At 42.1% G+C, this 19554-nt stretch overlaps 1 protein-coding gene across 2 annotated transcripts in view; it reads right to left on the minus strand.

The window, feature by feature from the left end:
• VPS39 (VPS39 subunit of HOPS complex) overlaps positions 1–19554 on the minus strand; it is a 47352-nt gene that overhangs the window by 11971 nt on the left and 15827 nt on the right. For both annotated transcript variants that reach the window (XM_050799420.1, XM_050799419.1), the window contains 8 exons: positions 19487–19529; positions 18538–18632; positions 17184–17282; positions 16696–16788; positions 14002–14185; positions 7630–7750; positions 7398–7518; positions 3338–3467 (listed from right to left, as the gene is read on the minus strand). In XM_050799420.1, the coding sequence (XP_050655377.1) occupies positions 3338–3467; positions 7398–7518; positions 7630–7750; positions 14002–14185; positions 16696–16788; positions 17184–17282; positions 18538–18632; positions 19487–19529 (886 nt within the window). The remainder of the gene's footprint in view (positions 1–3337; positions 3468–7397; positions 7519–7629; positions 7751–14001; positions 14186–16695; positions 16789–17183; positions 17283–18537; positions 18633–19486; positions 19530–19554) is intronic.

Below are 19554 nucleotides of genomic sequence, written 5' to 3' on the forward strand. Positions count from 1 at the left end.
GGGAGGATCGCTTGAGCCCAGGAGGTCGAGGCTGCAGTGAGCTGTGGATCATGCCACTATACTCCAGCATGGGCAAGAGTGGAGACCCTGTCTCAAAAAAAATTTTAAAAAGAGGGTAATATGTTGATTAGATAAACAAATTCACATAAATTGGTAATAAAATGTAAGACTTCATTTGATAAATGACCAAAAGACAAGACCAACTGATAAGAGAGTATAAATAAGTGGGAAAATGTTCTGCTACTTTAAGAATCAAAATGGTACACATTAACAATATTAAAGAGGTGACATTTTCCTTCTGCCTTAGAATTTATGTTCTCACAGATGCTTACAGATTTTTTTTTTTTTTTAGACAGGGTTTTGCTCTGTCTCCCAGGCTGGAGCACAGTGGCACAATCTTGGCTTCTTGTAGTCTTGACCTCTTGGCTCAAGTGATCCTCCTGCCTCACCCTCCCAAGTAGCTGAGACTACAGGCATTACTACCCTGCCAACTAATTACTTTTAAATTTTTTGTAAAGATGATGTCCACGATGTTGCCTACGCTGGTCTTGAACTCCTGGGCTCAAGCAATCCTCTCTCTTTGGTCTCCCAAAAAGCTGGGATTATAGGCATGAGCCACTGTACCTGGCCACTCCCAGATTGTAACAGGAAAATGCTGTAAGTAGCCAACATATCCCCTCACTGCCACTGGGGGCTGGTTAACTGGTTATATAACTTACTATAATTTACATTTATTATAATTTATAATACTGTGGAATGCTATTGTTTATTGGTCAACTGGCACTTCCCATCCATTTCTACTCCTTTCTAGTCCACAGGGGCTATAAAACTGAAAACGACTTTTCTCAAACTCCCTAGCAGTCAGGGTTCTAAGTGAAAATCTGGTTCCACCAGACATAGGCTATGAGATGTGGAAATGAAAGTGAGACGGAAGCCTCCTTCTTCCAGCTCATGCGTGTGTGCCGCCAGACACAGCACTGCCAGTGTCTGGTTACAGCTCTGCCACTCTGTAGAGGCACCTGCCTGGATACAGCAGCCCACACCCAGTCGCCAGCTCTGTGGGAACGGAGGTCACTGCAGGCCTTAGGCAGTGGAAGCAGCAGCAACTTGCTGACCTCTGGGTCACAGGGATATGCCCATATCCATGTCCAGTAGTAGACCCCTGTCTTCTGCTACTTCAACTCATCCAACAATCTGTGTGTCTATATGTGGTAAAATACACACGCTGCAATATTTATCCTTTTAACTATTTGTAAGCCTACAATTCAGCGGCATTAAATACATTCACACTGTTGTGCAACCATCAGTACCATCCATCTCCAGGACTCTTCCATCATCTCAAATTGAAACTGCCCAATAATAAACAATTACTCCCCTATTGTCCCTCCATTCCAGCCCCTGGGAACCTCTATTTTACTTGTGGTCTCCATGAATCTGCCTACTCTAGGTACTTCAGATAAGGGCAAGTTCTCTCTTCCAGGCTATGTAGAGTCTTGGTGGGAGGATAGCTCTAGGGACCTACCTTTGCCTTCAGAAGCAGAGGGGAGCCAAACCTCTTTCTCCACCCCTGGTAGAGTCTGGGGGTCAGACCATGACCTAATCCTGGCTAATCAGATCCCCTGATCTGGAGAAAATGATGCAAGGATACAAGCAGTGTGGTACACACCAACATATATCATACATCCCATCCTATGTGCTCCTCATAGGTAACATGACCCTCCTCCATCAAGAGGCGATGTCTGAACTTCCTTGCCTTGAACATGGCAGGACCCTTATAAACCAACAGAATATAGCAGGAGTGAGAGTCACAAAAGACCACTGAGGCTTCTGCCTAGGTCCCTTAGACACTCCTTCCAGAAACAGCCAGCTGTTACGCATGAGGACACTCAAGCAGCTCTGAAGAGAGACCCACTTGGATAAGAACTGAGGCCCCCAGCTCCAGCTAGCACCACCTTGTCAGCCATATGAGTGAGCCAGCTTGGAAGTGGATCTTCTAGCCCGGTCCAGATTTCAAATGATGGTAGCCCAGTTGACATAAAACTACAACTGCCTGAAAGATGCGAAGCAAGGACAGCGCAGCTGACCCCTTCTCAAATTCCTGACCAACAAGTACTAACAGAGATGGATGACTACGGTTACTTTAAGCCATACAGTTTTGGGGAGATTTGTGACATAGCATTAGATAGCTAATACATCGTAGGGGGCAATTTTTATCAGGGATGCAACAACAGGGGAAGTGGCAGTGGCAACGGCTAAGGAGGTGGCTATGCTAGTGCAGGATGGCCCAGCCTGTCCTGGCTGCAAACTGATCATTCTGTGGCTTCCTGTTTCCAGCTGGGAGGGGCTCCAGAGCTCCCTTCATTTCCATCTATTCCCCACCTAATCTCCCATCAATTTTATGGGTTCTTCCAACTATCATTACCCTAACGTTCCAATAAACTCTGCTTAATTTATCCAGATTCTACTTAAACGATCCAGAGTTGGTCTCCATTGCTCACAACCAAGAATCTTGACTGATACAGGGAGTTACCACAGTTCATTACTGGCCAAGGTTGAGGAATAGTAGAAAAAAGGCAAAGCAATGAAGAGGAGAAGAGGAGATACTAACTAGTATGATACAGAGTCAAACCAAGTATATATATAGATTGATCCAAATTAAGCAAAACTGGAATATACAGTTTTGAATATACAGTAATGATATTCAATACTAATAACATCAAACACTTACAGAGCACTTGTTAAGTGCCACACACTGTTCAAAGCACTTCATATAATCCTTACAGCAACACTCTAAGGTAAGCAGTAGTATGATCATCTCTTTTTTGCAGAGGAGAAAGCAGAAACACAGAGAGGTCCAGTACTCTGCCGGATCTGAGGCAGACCCCAGGGCACCTGCTCCTCGCCACTACACTCACGTCGAGAGGTTTCAGGACACTAAGAAAAGGAAGGGCTTCATGGCACTGCCCTGTGTTGGCTCTCAAAAATGATTTGCAGTTTAATTCAAGGAATTTGGTCTAGAACAGCATTCAATAAACACTAGCTGATCAAATACCCATCTGTTGAACTGAATGACCTGCTGCTGCCTTTCTTTAATGGCAAGGGCATATCATACTGGAAAACCGGGAGTCCACATTTATTGAGAAGACCAGATTCACAGGATTAGGAGTATAGACAGGTAACCACTATGGCCACCCCACAGGATCTTGCTAGGTATGAGGATCAATTTAGATGAGCCTAAACTTTCTCCATTCTCAGAAGTCTATTATCATTTCTTCCCATACTTTTCAGGCTCCCCTCCTCCACCAGTTCCTTATATGAAGGCCTCACCACTTGTTACCTGTGCCAAGTTTAGCAAAGACCTGCATGGACTCATCAAAACGCTTCTGGCAGAAGAGGTTGAAAGCATACAAGTTCTTGATGTGATGAATCTGTTGTTGCTTTTCACTGTCGGAATCATCTTTCATTTCCTAATAACGGAGTAGAATAGGTAAGAGCTCACTCACTCAACAAATACTGTTCAGTATGTTCTTGATGTTAGAGAAGATGCTAGGAGCTACAGACGCCAAAGCATACAAGACAAGGCCGGGCGCAGTGGCTCACGCCTGTAATCCCAGCACTTTGGGAGGCCGAGGCGGGCAGATCATGAGGTCAAGAGATCGAGGCCATTCTGGCTAACATGTAAAACCCCGTCTCTACTAAAAATACAAAAAAGTAGCCGGGCATGGTGGCAAGTGCCTGTAGTCCCAGCTACTTGGGAGGCTGAGGCAGGAGAATCACCTGAACCCAGGAGGTAGAGGCTGCGGTGAGTCAAGATCATGCCACTGCACTCCAGCCTGGGTGACCGAGTGAGACTCCATCTCAAAATAAATAAATAAATAAATAAAAAATAAAACAAAGTGTACGAGACAGCCACATGGTATCCGCCTTGCAGCCTGCCCTTACAATCTAACCGTAAGACTGCTAAGTACGCAATTAAAACACAACAGGGTTTCTACGAGATGCCTAACTGGTAATCCTGAAAATTGTCATGGTCATGAAAAACAAGGAAAGATAAAATGTCACAGACCAGAGGACACTAAGGACACATGACAACTAAATGCAATCTGATTTCTGGATTTGATCCTGGAAGAGAAAAAAAAGGACACTAATAGAAAAACTGGTCAAATCTGAATAAAACCTAGTTTAGTTTAAAAACACAAAATCAAAACAAAATAGGGTAAGAGTGATGACAAGCATGTGGGAGGGGTCCCCAATCCAGTCTGAGTCAGAGGTCCAGCATGGATTCCAAGAGGAACCTAATCTGAGACATAAAGGATGGGTTGGGTCAGGCACAGTGGCTCACGCCTGTAATCCCAGCACTTTGGGAGACCAAGGTGAGTGGATCACCTCAGGTCAGGAGTTCGAGACCCAGCCTAGCTAACATGGTGAAACCCGTCTCTACTAAAAACACAAAAATTAGCTGGGCGTGGTGGCACATGCCTGTAATCCCAGCTACTCAGGAGGCCAAGGCAGGAGAACTGCTTGAACTCAGGAGGTGGAGGTTGCAGTGAGCCAAGATTGCACCACTGCACTCCAGCCTGGCGACAGAGGAAGACTCTGAACTCTGTCTTGGGGAAAAAAAAAAAAAAGAAAGCCATCTGGCATAGCTGGCACAGTTGGGAAAGGTCCTAGTCTCAGTAAAAGCTAAACAAATGCAGCTGCTATGAACTTTGCTTCTTCCTCATAACCTATTTTCTCCTTATACCTCTTTAGCCAATCTTTATCAAATTTAGTTTTTCCTTTCAAAATGTCTCTCAATTTCCCCCCTTCCTTTCTTTTCCTATTACCGCCACACTAGTCCAAGCCATCATCATGTGGCTGTCCCTGCTCTCAGCTCTCCTGCTTGGTGCTTCAAAGACTTCCAAAACCTGGTGCCAGCCTCCCTATCTAGCTGAGTCCCGAACACTTATGCCACACCTTCTTCTCCAGTCAGGACAGGCTCCAAATGTGATAGACATAGGCCACACTTTTCACTTCTTTAACTTCCTCTCCATCTGGAATGGAATGCTCCATTTCCTGCTCTTGATCCTAATCTAACATATTCTTAAAGGGTCAACTCAAGTGTCTAGCCATAGGATGCCTTTTCTAGCCCACAGTGAACTGTCCCTTTCTGACACTTGGCTCCAGGACTTATCAATGCCAAAGTTTAGTTTGTAATTTCCCTCTGAAAGTTCTATTATGTTTGCTTATCTATTAAAATAAAAGATAGGTTTTTCCTGGACTACGATGATGTCAATCAAACCTTTTTTGTCATAAAAAGGGCAGAACACAAAATAACTATGAGCCTAGAAAAGAGAAGGAAAAATAGGAACCCACTTCCATTTTCTTTACCTGAGATTAAACAACCTGAACTAGGAAGATCACTGAGAAGACTCTGAGACCTTCCTGCTGAGAAAAATAGACTAAAGAGTTTCCTACTGCGTAACCTTTCTATAAAGTTCAAAAACTAAATACATACTTCCATATATTAAATATACGTAAAAGATTAAACATATGTGTTTAATCATTAAATACATATTTTACATGTAAACATACATTTATATATTAAATATATATTTTAAATGTATAGGTAAAAGAGTAAGGTCATGATAAATACAAAATTTAGGATAATGATTACATCTGGAGGAGAGGCAGAGGGATGGGATGGGAAGGACTATAAAAAGTTATAAAAGTTATGGTTCTTGGGTAGGATGGTGCATTCATGGGCATTCAATTGTATTATTTTTAAAAATGAAAATAAAATAATACAGGACAATGCATGAGTAGAAAAAAAACAGTAAGATGCTGAAATTCAGTGCTCCAAGAAAGCAATCATCTTTATGGAATATTAACTATGTCACACTATTAGACTATCAGATTTTTATTTTAAATCCAGAACATATATATCCAAAGTAAATATTCTTCACGAGTAGCTACCATAGATAACTAAAAGTATCTGCATTCTAAAAAATTGCTTTCCTTTCAGAAATTGTTTACAAGATACCCTAGAAATTCAGTTTTATTACTATCATCTTCATAAAAATCTCTTCTTTAAAGTATCACTATCTGAGGCTGGGCATGGTGGTTCACATCTATAACCCCAGCACTTTGGGAGGCTGAGACGGGAGGATCACTTGAGCTCAGGAGTTCAAGGCCAGCCTGGGCAACAAAGTAAGACCCTATCTCTACAAAAAATAAAAAAAATTAGCTGGGTGTGGTGGTACATGTTTGTGGTCCCAGCAATACAGGAGGCTGAGGTGGGCTGATCACTTGAGACCAGGAGGTTGAGGCTGCAGTGAGCCAAGACTGTATCACTGCACTCCAGCCTGGGTGACAGAGTGAGGCCCTGTCTCAAAAAAAACAAAAACAAAACAAAACAAAACAACTCAAAAAACCCCCAAATACATAAAGTAGCGATATCTGGTTTAACAACTAGGTTAGGCTCAGAATGTCTTTTGGTTGCTTCCTAAAAGCAAATCCACCCCCTACAGATGACAATAATCATCACTAAGGATGTTTAAAATAACAAGACACAGACTCTGACATCAACCTTGGAACAAGAGGTGGTCACTATTTTGCTGTGAACAAGATCCCTTGCAAACATTACAGCAAGTATCATAAATATAAGACTGCAGCCTGGCTGAATACAACAACTTGAAGCAGTTTCAGAATATCAAAAGAAAGCCTACTTATCCAAACATAGGCGTCTACTGTGGAAAGGAATTTTGAGGGGTCCTCTAGTTGTTGCATTCAACTTGACTATAACAGCATATTTATGATTGTTACTAGAGTTTAATGTCTGCATTATCTTTATTTTATTCTCCCATTAATTTTTTTTTGTTTTTTGAGACAAAGTCTCGCTCTGTCACCCAGGCTGGAGTGCAGTGGCATGACCTCGGCTCACTGCAACCTCTACTTCCTGGGTTCAAGCAATTCTCCTGCCTCAGCTTCCTGAGTAGCTGGGATTACAGGTGCCTGCCACCATGCCCAGCTAATTTTTGTGTTTTTAGTGGAGACGGGGTTTTGCCATGTTGGCCAAGCTGGTCTCGAACTCCTGATCTCAGGTGATCTGCTCGCCTTGGCCTCCCAAAATGCTGGGATTACAGGCGTGAGCCACCGCTCCTGGCCTCTCACATCAATTCTACAAGGTACTATTACTATAACTGATATTCATTCTACATTGGACAGATAAAGTGAAAAAGTAAAATCACTTAGAGTTACACAGATACTTTACGGTGGAGTCAGACCCAGTATCCAAGGCCCCGGACTTTCAGCTATGTGCTTAGTCTACTAATCCAAAACAAATATGAACATTGACACCCAAATCACCTACTTTCAAGAACAATAAGGAAGGCAGACTAGTCACGAACGAGACTTACTGCGAGCTGCAGAGCCAATTCAAACTGCTTGTCCTGGAGAAGTTGTTGGATTTGGGTTGCCATCGGGACAGGGATGAGTCTCCAAACAAAATGATTGCTGGCCACATAGATAATGTTTGATCTGGAGGCAAGAGTAAGAATATTAGCAAAAGATCACAGGCTTTGTGATGACACAGGTGACTTTACAATTTTGGGATAATATATAGCCACAGTAAAAAAAGAAATTCTTTACCCTCCTGAGGTAATGAAACGGGGCCTTTGCAATTCAATGCTCTGGACCAGAAGCCTCGGTTCAAATGTTCGGATCTCCACGTATCGAGGCAACACTGCAATGATGTAGGGAGGCTGGTGCTCTGTGAAGGAGAACATATAAAGCAGCTGTTCCGGTCTAAGGCTTTGGGTTTATGCAGTGTTTCAGCTGCCCATTCTAAGATACATTTAAATGGATCTCCAAAAAGTCCACTAGTCAAGTATCAAGCCAGGATCTTACACTGTGATTCAGAAAGAAAGAAAAAAGAACTGGCGTGTAATCCCAGCAACTTGAGAGTTTGAGGTGGGAAGGTTGTGTAGGCCGGGAGTTTGAGACCAACCTAGGCAACTTAGTGAGACACTGTCTTGACAAAAACATTTTTTTTTAAATTAGTCAGGTGTGGTGGCACGCGCCTGTAGTCCCAGCTACTCAGGAGGCTGAGGTGCGAAGATCATTTGAGCCCAGGAGTTTGAGGCTGCAATGAGCCATAACTGCACCTCTGCACTCCAGCACGGGTGACACAGTGAGATCCTGGCTCTAAAAAAAGAAAAAGAAAAAAAATTGCTTTGCTTGAGTTATGATAAGAGAAATCTTTTGCACAAAAAAGACACATCAGCTGTGCTGACAGTCGCCTGATCCCACTCCTGCCTTATTCCCCAAAGAACTGTATAAAAGTTTCACTTGCTCCCTTTTCATCAGTCACAAAGCCAGGCCAGACAAAGGCCAGTTGCAGCTGCCCGTAACAATGCATCAGTGGGAGAACCAGGTAACAGAACCTCTTCCTTCATTCTCTTAGAAAGGGGGGAAAAGAGGCCGGGCGCAGTGGCTTATGCCTGTAATCCCAGCACTTTGGGAGGCCAAGGCGGGCGGATCACGAGGTCAGGAGATAGAGACTATCCTGGCTAACACGGTGAAACCCCATCTCTACTAAAAATACAAAAAAATTAGCCGGGTGTGGTGGCGGGCGCCTACAGTCCCAGCCACTCAGGAGGCTGAGGCAGGAGAATGGTGTGAACTCGGGAGGCAGAGCTTGCCGTGAGTCGAGATTGCGCCACTGCACTCCAGCCTGGGTGACAGAGTGAGACCGTCTCAAAATATGAATAAATAAAATAAAAATAATAAATAAATAAATAAAAAGGAAGGGGGGCAGGGAAGGCAAATTCTATTCTCCCTAAAATTATTCTAAGGGAAGAGTTCCACATTTCCAGCCAATGTTGTTTCTGCTAGAGATTTCCACGGAGAAAAGGTGTGATGCTCCACCTGATGGCTGCTATGGTTTGACTGTTTTTATTCCCTCCCCAACTTATGCATTGGACACCTAATCCCCAGTGCAAAAGTGTTGGGAGGTGGGGCCTAATGGGAGGTGTTTAGGTGGTGAGGCTCCAGCCTCATCAACAGATTAATGTGCTATGAAAAGGGCTTGTGGGAGTGGGTTCTCTCTCTTCTGCCATGTGAGAACACAGAGCTTATCTTCCTCTTACCCTTCTCCTTCCACCATGTGAAGGAGCATCAAAAAGGCCCTTACCAGACACCAGATGCTGGCACCCTGATCTAGGACTTCCAAGTCTCCAAAACTGTGAGGAAACAAATTTCTGTTTTTTATAAATTACCTAGCCTGTGGTATCCTCTTATAGCTGCACAAATGAACTAAGACAATGGCTTAATGGTACACAGAGAAGGTGGCTGGACAGAATTCTCAGTGTAGGCATTTCTATTTGATACTTGCTGTTAAGTCTTACAATTGTTTTCCTCTATTATATCTAAAAAAACACCTTTGATTCATCTATCCATAACATCAAATTTACCCTTCTGATCCAGTACAAATTATTGGGTTATACTCCTTTTCTTCACTCTTCCTCTCTCTTTTGAAAATAACTTTTAATAAATCCACTATTTTTTCTATACTTTTTGACAAGCATGTGACAGTCCAAAGCTTAACATGCTGGATGAAGCAGAACAATTCCACACAGTGCTAATGAAGTCAGTATGCAAAAAGCAGAGCTGACAAAACCATAAAATCATTGCAAATCAAGTCTTCCAATATTTGAGAAGTTGTATGGTGAAGGAGATTTAACATAAATGGAGGTAATTTAGAAAATAAGCAACACAAAGCATATCTTTAAAAACACAAATCTCAGAACAAGATTGAATAAGGATCTGCTTTACCTTACAATGAACTGTAAAATAAATTTATTGTTTGTATACTATATGAAACATAATTTCTCTAACTTAGAGATAATAGAAGTATTTTCTATGATTATATTCTGTACTATCTCAAGAATTAGTAAAAAACCACAGTGAGATACCACCTTATCAGCCTTTAGGATGGCTACTATTAAAAAAAAAAAAAGAAAAGAAAGAAAATAACAAGTGTTGATGAGAATATGGAAAAACTGGAACCCCTGTGCACTATTGGTGGGACTGTAAAATGGTGCAGCTGCTATGGAAAACAGTATGGTCGTTCCTCAAAAAATTAAAAATAGAATCACCATATGGTCCAGGAATCCCATTTCTGGGTATAAATTCAAAACAATTGAAAATCAGGATTTCAAGGAGATATTTGCACACACATGTTCGTAGCAGCATTATTCACAGTAGCCAAATGGTGAAAGTAACCCAACCATCCATGAACAGATAGACGGATTAAAAAAATGTGGTGTATACATACAGTGGAATAGTACCTTTTTAAGTAATTATTTTATTACCTAAATTTTAAGTGGAATACATATTACCCTTTTAAGGTTCAGCCTGAAAAAGGAAAGCATAACCTTGAAGACATTATGCTAAATTAAATAAGGCAGTCACAGAAAGACAAATACTGTATGATTCCCCTTATACGAGGTATCTAGAAGATGTCAAATTCATAGAAGCAGAAAGGAGAATGGCGGCTTCAGGGGTTGGAGGGAGAACTGAGGAGTTGTTAATGGGTATAGAGTTTCAGTTTTGAAACATAAAAAAGTTCTGAAGATCTATTGTACAACAATGTTAACATACTTAATACCACTTAACCATACACTTAAAAATGGCTCAGGTGGTAAATTGTATGTTATGTGTTTTTTATATTTAAAAATAAAAATGTTTTTAAAAGTAAAAAAATTAGTAAAAAGCAAACCACTACATGCATAATTACCACATAGAAGTTTAACTTCAAAGAATATATTCATAAAAATAATTTCTTAGTGTGTCTAATCTGCTATGAATTTATATTCCTAATTATCCTTTTTTTTTTTTTTTTTTTTTTTTTTTTTTTGAGACAGAGTCTCCCTCTGCAGGCCCGGCTGGAATGCAGTGAGTGGTGTGATCACGGCTTACTGCCGCCTCCATCTCCCAGGCTCAAGCAATCCTCCCACCTCAGCCACCAAAGTCCTGGGACTACATGTGTGCAGCACAATGCCCAGCTAATTTCTTAAATTTATTTTTTGTAGGGACAGGGTCTCACTATGTTGTCCAGGCTGGTCTCAAACTCCCGGGCTCAAGTAGTCCTCCTGCCTCAGCCTCCCATTGTGCTGGGATTACAGGCATGAGCTGCTGCACTGGTTTAATTATCCATTTTCTGATAAAAAGTTTTTTCTATTATATTTGCAATTTATACTATCAATGAACAGTACAATAAAATTTCAAAGCTAGGAGGGAACTCAGAAATGAGTAACCTGAGAACTAAGTTGTAGTTCTATCATTTTGAATGCTACTGCTATTATTAGGCTGATATTTTTCATCCTACCAGAAAAATAAAATTAAAAGCGTATTGTTTTATATTGAATTTTTTCTTTTCTTTTTATGCTGGCCTCATTTTGAAAAGTTAGTACAATTCTCTTTAGTGCTAACTTGTAAAACATACGTAAAATTTCTTTCTCCTTTTAAAATCTGGCCCACTTGAATACGTTCTCATTTAATTAAAAAGGTAATCTATAACAGAAACCCCTTTGGTTGTCATATCTTTTGTTGACAATAGAGATGGTCTGGATCTCTTTATCTCCAAAACTTGGGAGACTGGCTGGTGTACAGCAGGCATATAAATAATGACTGACAAGCATAATGCTGCAATTATTCAGCAAGCATTTTCTAAGTTGCTCTGATGTTTCAGGCACTGTACTATGCAGTAATGACTCAAAAGTGGATCAAGACATGCATTCAGACCTCACAGAGCTCCTACAGGAACAGAGGAGACAGACTGCTCACGTGTGACAAGTTGCCATCACAGAGATATCGGAAAGGGTTACGGAAACACCAAGGAGAAGTGACGAATCCTGCCGGGGGGTCAAAGGAGACCTTACAGGGCAAGTGCCTCAAAATGTACTTCAGCAGTAAGACACAGACATGGTTTTGAGAAGCACTGATGAAGGCCCCAGGCACTAACGAAGGTTGGAAAACAGGAACTCTCACACTGGAAAATCAGAAACACACTTGACCATTATATTACATGCCTCTTAAACTCATCTACCAACGTTCCTCTTCTGAAGGGAAAACAAGGTCCCCTAGAACATCAGGAAGCCTCTCATAGAGCCCCGTAAGCCCCTCAAACTTGTCACTATCCATAATCCTGGACCTTCTAAAATACTGACCTTTTGATTTCTCTTCCTTCTGGTCTACTCATGTCTAACCACAACCAGAATAATCACCCTAGAACATGATGCTTTTTTTTGAGATGGAGTGTCGCTCTGTCGCCCAGGCTGGAGTGCAGTGGCGCAATCTCGGCTCACCACAACTTCCGCCTCCCTTCAAGCAATTCTCCTGCCTCAGCCTCCCAAGTAGATGGCACCACAGGCACACACCACCATGCCCGGCTAGCTTTTTTTTTTTTTTTCACATTTTAGTAGAGACAGGGTTTCAACATGTTACGCAGGCTGGTCGTGAACTCCTGAGCTCAGGCAATCTGCCTGCCTCACCCTCCCAAAGTGCTGGGATTACAGGTGTGAGCCACCGCGCCCAGCCAGAACATGATGCTTTTATCAAGACATTCTGCCATTTAGGAATCTACTGGCCTCCCAGACCTTCTCACGGACATCTAACAACCAGCCCTATTTCACTGCTCTGTAACTCAGACCACCTGTGTTAAGTCAGGCTCTGTAATGCCCTCTCCCAAATCGGCACGTCTTTGGACTTCCACTCATTTATCAAACTGCTTTCTGCCTAGATTGAATGTAAATTTTTCTTCAAGCCAGGTTCCAAACTCCCTGCCTGACGTAGTCCAATCTTACCTATGTAATGAAACTTCTTCCTGACTAATTAAACAACAAACTTCCCTTTCCCTGAACTACCGAATTTTTTTTTTTTTTTTTTTTTTTTTTTTTTTGAGACGGAGTCTTGCTCTGTCGCCCGGGCTGGAGTGCAGTGGCCTGATCTCAGCTCACTGCAAGCTCCACCTCCCGGGTTTATGCCATTCTCCTGCCTCAGCCTCCTGAGTAGCTGGGACTACAGGCGCCCGCCACCTTGCCCGGCTAGTTTTTTGTATTTTTTAGTAGAGACAGGGTTTCACCGTGTTAGCCAAGATGGTCTCGATCTCCTGACCTCGTGATCCGCCCGTCTCGGCCTCCCAAAGTGCTGGGATTACAGGCGTGAGCCACCGCGCCCGGCCTGAACTACCGAATTTTAACTCATCCAATTTAACACCTTAAGCAGTGCCTTGTTTTATCTCTTTATCCAAGACTGTAACTCTTGTCTCCAGAGACAGGGGTCTTTAAAGACAGAAAGCACGTCAGCATGTCCCACTTCACAGCAGCAACTATTTTAGTAATACTCACTCTTCTGACTGAAAATAAAATGAGGCAAGAGTGGTTATATGCTTCCAAGCAATTCCACTGTGGAGAGCTGGGAACCTGAAGCAAGCATAAGAACAGAAGCACCTAATGCGTAGAATAGAGACTGACACCTAAATCACCTAAATATTGTCTGTGCCTCTAAGCAACAACAACAACAAAATAGCAACAATAGAAAAACCCTTCAACATGGAATTACGACATTAAAAACCCTTCAATATGGAATTACTCATACTATAGGAACATACAACGAATTTCCACTCATTTCCAAATGTAGTCTGTTTGCCAGAGGTCACAATCAAAACTCTTAAAAAAAGGAGGAAGAAAAAAAAAACTAAGAAGTAAAAAAATAGCAGTAGATAATCACTTCCTAAAATAAACATTTCTGTTTATATGTTTTCCCCCTCAGCTTCCTGCAAGAACTAGACTATCCCATTTTTAATGACCCTAAAATGTCATCTACTTATAAGAAGGGGAACGGAAAGTGAATGACACAATGTGAAGCAGTCTGCCAAAGCTATGAATGGGACTCCGTTCTTGCAGGAATGGCACACAACCCCAACCCAAAGTGGGAAACAGCAGCTACTGCTGGTCTCACCCATGGCCACGGGTATGTCCGTCCAGTTCAGGGCACACTTCTGTGTGCAGATCCCTTCCTCATTGAGTACCACGGTGAGATCATCCTGGCCCACAGCCACTTTTCCATCTGCCAGAGGTGCAACTAAGGGCTCCAGCTGTTTTCCTGTTGGAAAGAGCTCTTTGATGGACCCCTTTCCATCCACCTATAGGAAGAAACAGAGTGAGTCACCTAGCATTCCCCAGCCAGAGGCAGGAATACAGGCTGGAAAAATCCAGATAGAACCCGAAACCTAGAGAAGCCAATAATGTTCCTTGTTTGACATAAGAAAATGTTACGGAGTTCATTGTAATAAGCTTTGTTATCACAATGTAAAACCCGTTCTTTTGTTCTCTAATGCAAAGAAAAGCATCTAGCCTGGCAACTGACAATGCCAGGTGCTGGCGAGAATGCAGAGCGACTAGAACTCGCATTCACTGCTGGTGGGAATGCAAAATGGGGCAGCCTTTTTGTTTGTTGGTTTCTTATAAAGTTTAAGATACACTTACCATATGCCCCTTAAAGATACACTTATCATATGCCCCAGCAATCCCATTTCCAGGCATTTGCCCAGGAATGAAAATGTATGTTTACACAAACACTTGTATGCAAATGTCTTAGCAGCTTTATTCAAAATTGCTAAAAACTGAAAACAACTTTTTTTTTTTTTTTAATTGAGACAGAGTCTTGCTCTGACACCCAGGCTGGAGTGCAGTGGCGCAACCTCGGCTCACTGCAACCTCTGCCTCCTGGGTTCAAGCAATTCTCCTGCCTCAGCCTCCCAAGTAGCTGGAACTATAGGCGCCCACCACCACACCAGGCTATTTATTTTTTTTTTTGTATTTTTAGTAGAGATGGGGTTCCACCATGTTAGCCAGAATGGTCTCGATCTCCTGACCTCGTGATCCGCCCGTCTTGGCCTCCCAAAGTGCTGGGATTACAGACGTGAGCCACCGCGCCAGTGGAAAACAACTTTGTCCATCAACTGATGAATGGATAAACAAACATCCATGCCATGGACTACTACTCAGCTATGAAAAAGAATAAACTATTAACATGCACAACGACATGGATGAATCTCCAATGCATTCTGCTAAGGGAAAGAAGCCAGACTCAAAAGGTGACATACTGTGTGATTCAATTTATATGACATTCTGGAAAAGGCAAAGCTATAGGAGATGAAGAGCAGATGAGTGGTTACCACAGGTCTGAGAACAGAAGGAGGTGACTTCAAAGGGGCAATATGAGGGAATGTTGGGGGGTGATGGTAGTGTTGTGAATCTTGAGTGTGGCATTAGTCACATAAATCTAAGCATTTGTCAAAACACAGAACTGTATACCAAAAAGAATACATTTTACTGTATGTAAATAAGTAATTTCTGAATAACCTGGTCCTAAGGCAAGATTTCCCACCCTGCAGGTGATGTCAGCATCCAAGGTAGTCAGAGAACTGAGAGCCTTAACTCCAGCTTTTGCTGAGTTCCCTTACTCCTTGTGAGCTCTCTCACCATCTATAGACCTAATTGCTATTTAGTCAGTTGCACAGCAGTGACTCCTTCTGGAGTCTGCAACTCTGATGCTGATAAAATTAGGATATTCAAATGATACAAAGATGGCACAAATATATTAACAAAGTAACAATGGGGCCGGGCATGGTGGCTGTAATCCCAGCACTTTGGGAGGCTGAGGCAGGAGGGCTGCTTGAGCCCAGGAGTTTAAGACCAGCCTATGCAACATATTGCGACCCCATCTCTACAAAAAATACAAAAATTAGCTGGGCACGGTGGTAGGCGTGTGTGATTCCAGCTACCTGGGAGGCTGAGGTGGGAGGATTGCTTGAGCCCAGGAGGCAGAGGTTGCAGTGAGCCAAGATCCTGCCACTGCACTCTAGCCTGGTGACACAGGGAAACCCTGTCTAAAACAAACAAACAAACAAACAAAAAACAATGAAGAGCTCACCCAGTGGAAGACAGAGAGAAAAGTTTCTAGAATTGCCATGTCTGAATTACGAGAGGGGTGTGAAGCTAAGAGATTTAGGTTATTCAATGAAACGAACAGTGTATCAATCTTTTCTACATATAGTATGCATATTGGAGAAAAACAACATCATGGATATTTACAACTTATGTTAAGAGAAAACACAGGTTATAAAACAATTGTATAACATGGTATTTTTACAAATAGGATGGAAGCTCATATACCAAAAAGTTGGCAGTGACTATTTCTGAGTGGGGGGACTAAGGTTGATTTGTACTTCCTTTATCTCCTTATCTATATTTTCTGTAATAAACACTTGTGGCTTTTGAAATTTGAAAATCACTTTTAGTACAAATATACAAAAAGATAGGAGGGCAGGAGATGAAACTCAAAGTCTTAAAAATACTTAAGTTTATGATAAAATTAGTTTATAATTCCTGAGCACCGAAGCCTTAGGACAGCAGTCCATGATGATCCACCGGACAGAGGTAAACAGCCTTCATCATTTGTCCCAATAGTCCTGAATAAGACATCTTATTTATGAAAAGTGCTGAGCATGAATGATAACTACACATACAAATAACAAATCCTGTTATGCCAAAAGCTCTACTTAAAGTGGTCTCTTGACCTGGAGTTCAGAGCACATAATCATCTTTCCCAAGACAAACTAATGATATTTGCAAAATAATAAGGTTTTACCCGTATTAGGTAGTAGTCTCTCTTGAAACCCACACAGATAGAATTTTCACACCACGCCATGGACTTGGGCACATCTGGTACACTAAAGTCCCCCTGAAAAAAGAGAGCAAGGATCTGAATGAAATAAATATTTTTTTAAAAAATCATGATTTTCCTGTTATTCTGCAACCTCCATTCTGCAAAACAACCCTCGCCCTCACCAGGCACAATTCTACGGGCACAAGGCCGGGAAACTACCCTTAACAAAAATATAAGTCCACGAACTGGACAAGGTACATTTGGAAACGGTGAAAACCCACTTTGAAATAAACCGATCTGTAGAAACACTGTAGAATCATATTACAAGTAAGCATCAACAAGCTCTCATGCACTTCATACCAAAGTATTCATCTGTGTAGAACGACAAGACTGGAATCCTGAACTTCATTAGAACTGAGCTACTGCAGCAGTTCCTACTCAACCCATGGGCCAAGGAACAGAGGACTCACCTGCAATTCATGAAATTCCCTGTCCTTCCAGAAATAGAGCTGCAGCTTCTTTTTTACTGCCACACACATCCGCAACACCTCCTCACCGGTCTCTGTGTGCTGGGAGGAGACACACAGAGCAAATGAGAATACAATGACTCTCCCTAACTGAGTGATGACTAAATTAGAGACTGTCTACCTTGAAATGGCTACTAGTCTGAAAATTCCCGGTAACACAGTCATCCTGCCAGGAAAGCTGAGCAGAACACCATTCTCTAAGATGCACTAAGAAACAAGTGACTGAGGAACACTTCCTCCGGAAGGGCTGCCAGCCAAAGACCACAGCACCAGCAAATCACATGGACATTCACAATTCAGAGGAGAAAATCCTGGGGCAGTCCTTCCCCTATATAACTCCTCCCCCCTTTTTTTCTCTTAAATGTTTCTTGCTCCTGGCCATCAACGCATGCTGGGTCAGGCGTGACCATGTGCTAGTGACATCAAGCCCACTTTTAAGCCTTTAAAGAGCAAGGAAAAGAATATTCCTAGGCATAAAATGATGCAGTGTCATTGTAGAACATAAATGCTAAAAAATGGTAAGTTGAGTAGACGGGTGAGGCAGATTCTGAAGAATGCAAAAATGATAAATTGGCAAAAATAAAGAGAGATGTCTTTTCCGAACAATGAAAAGTCCCTAATGACAAAGACCTCAGTGATCTGTTTAAAACAAGAGTCCATTTAATGTCTTATAATTATCTTCATGATATTGTTACAGTCTTGCTTTCCCAATAATGGCTTGTCCAGGACAAGCTTTTTGTCCGTGGTTAGTTGTCTCTTGCCAATAGCACTAGATTCTCATTAACCTACACACAGGGAATGCAAACGCTTCAACTTCACGTTACGCACCAATAGAGAAATTTCTCTGACACAATTAAGTATTCTCTTTGGGCCGGACGCGGTGGCTCACACCTGTAATCCCAGCACTTTGGGAGGCCAAGGCAGGCGGATCACCTGAGGTCAGGAGTTCGAGACCAGCCTGGCCAACATGGTGAAACCCCATCTCTAATTTAAAAAATACAAAAAATAGCTGGACATGGTGGTGCATGCCTGTAGTCCCAGCTACAGAGGAGGCTGAGGCAAGAGAATCACTTGAGCCCAAGAGGTAGGGGTTGCAGTGAGCCGAGATCATGCCACTACACTCTAGCCTGGGCGACAGAACAAGATTCTATCTCAGGAAAAAAAATTAAAATTATCTTTGGAGTCTCCGTTGGGTATGGATCATCAATGTCATTCTTCCCATCTAATAGTAGGAATGATGTAGGAAAGACTGTATTGATTAAAGCATAAAGCTAAATTTCATCTCGGGTAAACTTACCTGGAGGTCACACGTAAACAGTGATGATCCCTTTGCCTTTGAAACCGTAGTGATTTGTTGAAATGTCAATAGGTCATGGACATAAATGTTATTTTCTGTTTGGGAGGAGGTATAACATCAGAATCAATGATAATAATTCTCTAGTATAGCCACTATCGAGGCAAAAAAAGTAACTGTGTTAACATTTAGAAGAAGCAAATGGCAGATGTTGGCTGAAGATGTACCTTCAGTTTCACTAAGATGATTCATTCTCACCTATAACCAGCACAAAACATTTAAGAGGTCACCTGGTCTTCTAAACTTGGATATTTTCTTCCTTAAACATTTGAGCTTGGCCAGGCACGGTGGCTCATACCTGTCATCCCAGCACTTTGGGAGGCCGAGACAGGCAGATCACTTGAGGTCAGGAGTTTGCGACCAGTCTGGGTAACATGGTGAAACCCTGTCTCTACTAAAAATACAAAAATTAGCTGGGCATGGTGGTGGGTGCCTGCAATCCCAGCTACTCGGGAGGCTGAAGCAGGAGAATTGCTTGAACCCAGGAGGCAGAGGCTGCTGTGAGCTGAGATCATGCCACTGTAACTTACCACATTGTATCGTGATTACTTCCTGTCATTTAGTCTTTGTAATCAGAACGTAAATCTCAAAGATAGCAACGATGTCTCACTGAACTTGGTATCTCCAATGTCTAGTCCAGACTTTGCATAGAATAGGCTCAATAAATATTTGATCAATGAATGAATGAATGAATAAAGTGAGACTCCTTGGAGAGCAGAGTTCGAGTTTATGGAGGATGATGCTGCCTTTATTACCCATGTACCCTGTTATACCAGGTTTGGAACACGCCTGTTCGTTGTTAAGTAACCACTATCAAATTAACCATGAAAGGGTTAATTAGTCATCTCTTTTCTTTTTAAACACAGGATACAAATGCAACTCCTTTTCTTACCTAACAAGCTGACCAGAATCTTAAACTGGGAAACCACATGGATCTGGAAAACAGCAAATCATGAGGCT

The sequence above is a fragment of the Macaca thibetana genome, chromosome 7 (assembly GCF_024542745.1).
Source record: "Macaca thibetana thibetana isolate TM-01 chromosome 7, ASM2454274v1, whole genome shotgun sequence".
Taxonomy (NCBI): Eukaryota; Metazoa; Chordata; class Mammalia; order Primates; family Cercopithecidae; genus Macaca; species Macaca thibetana.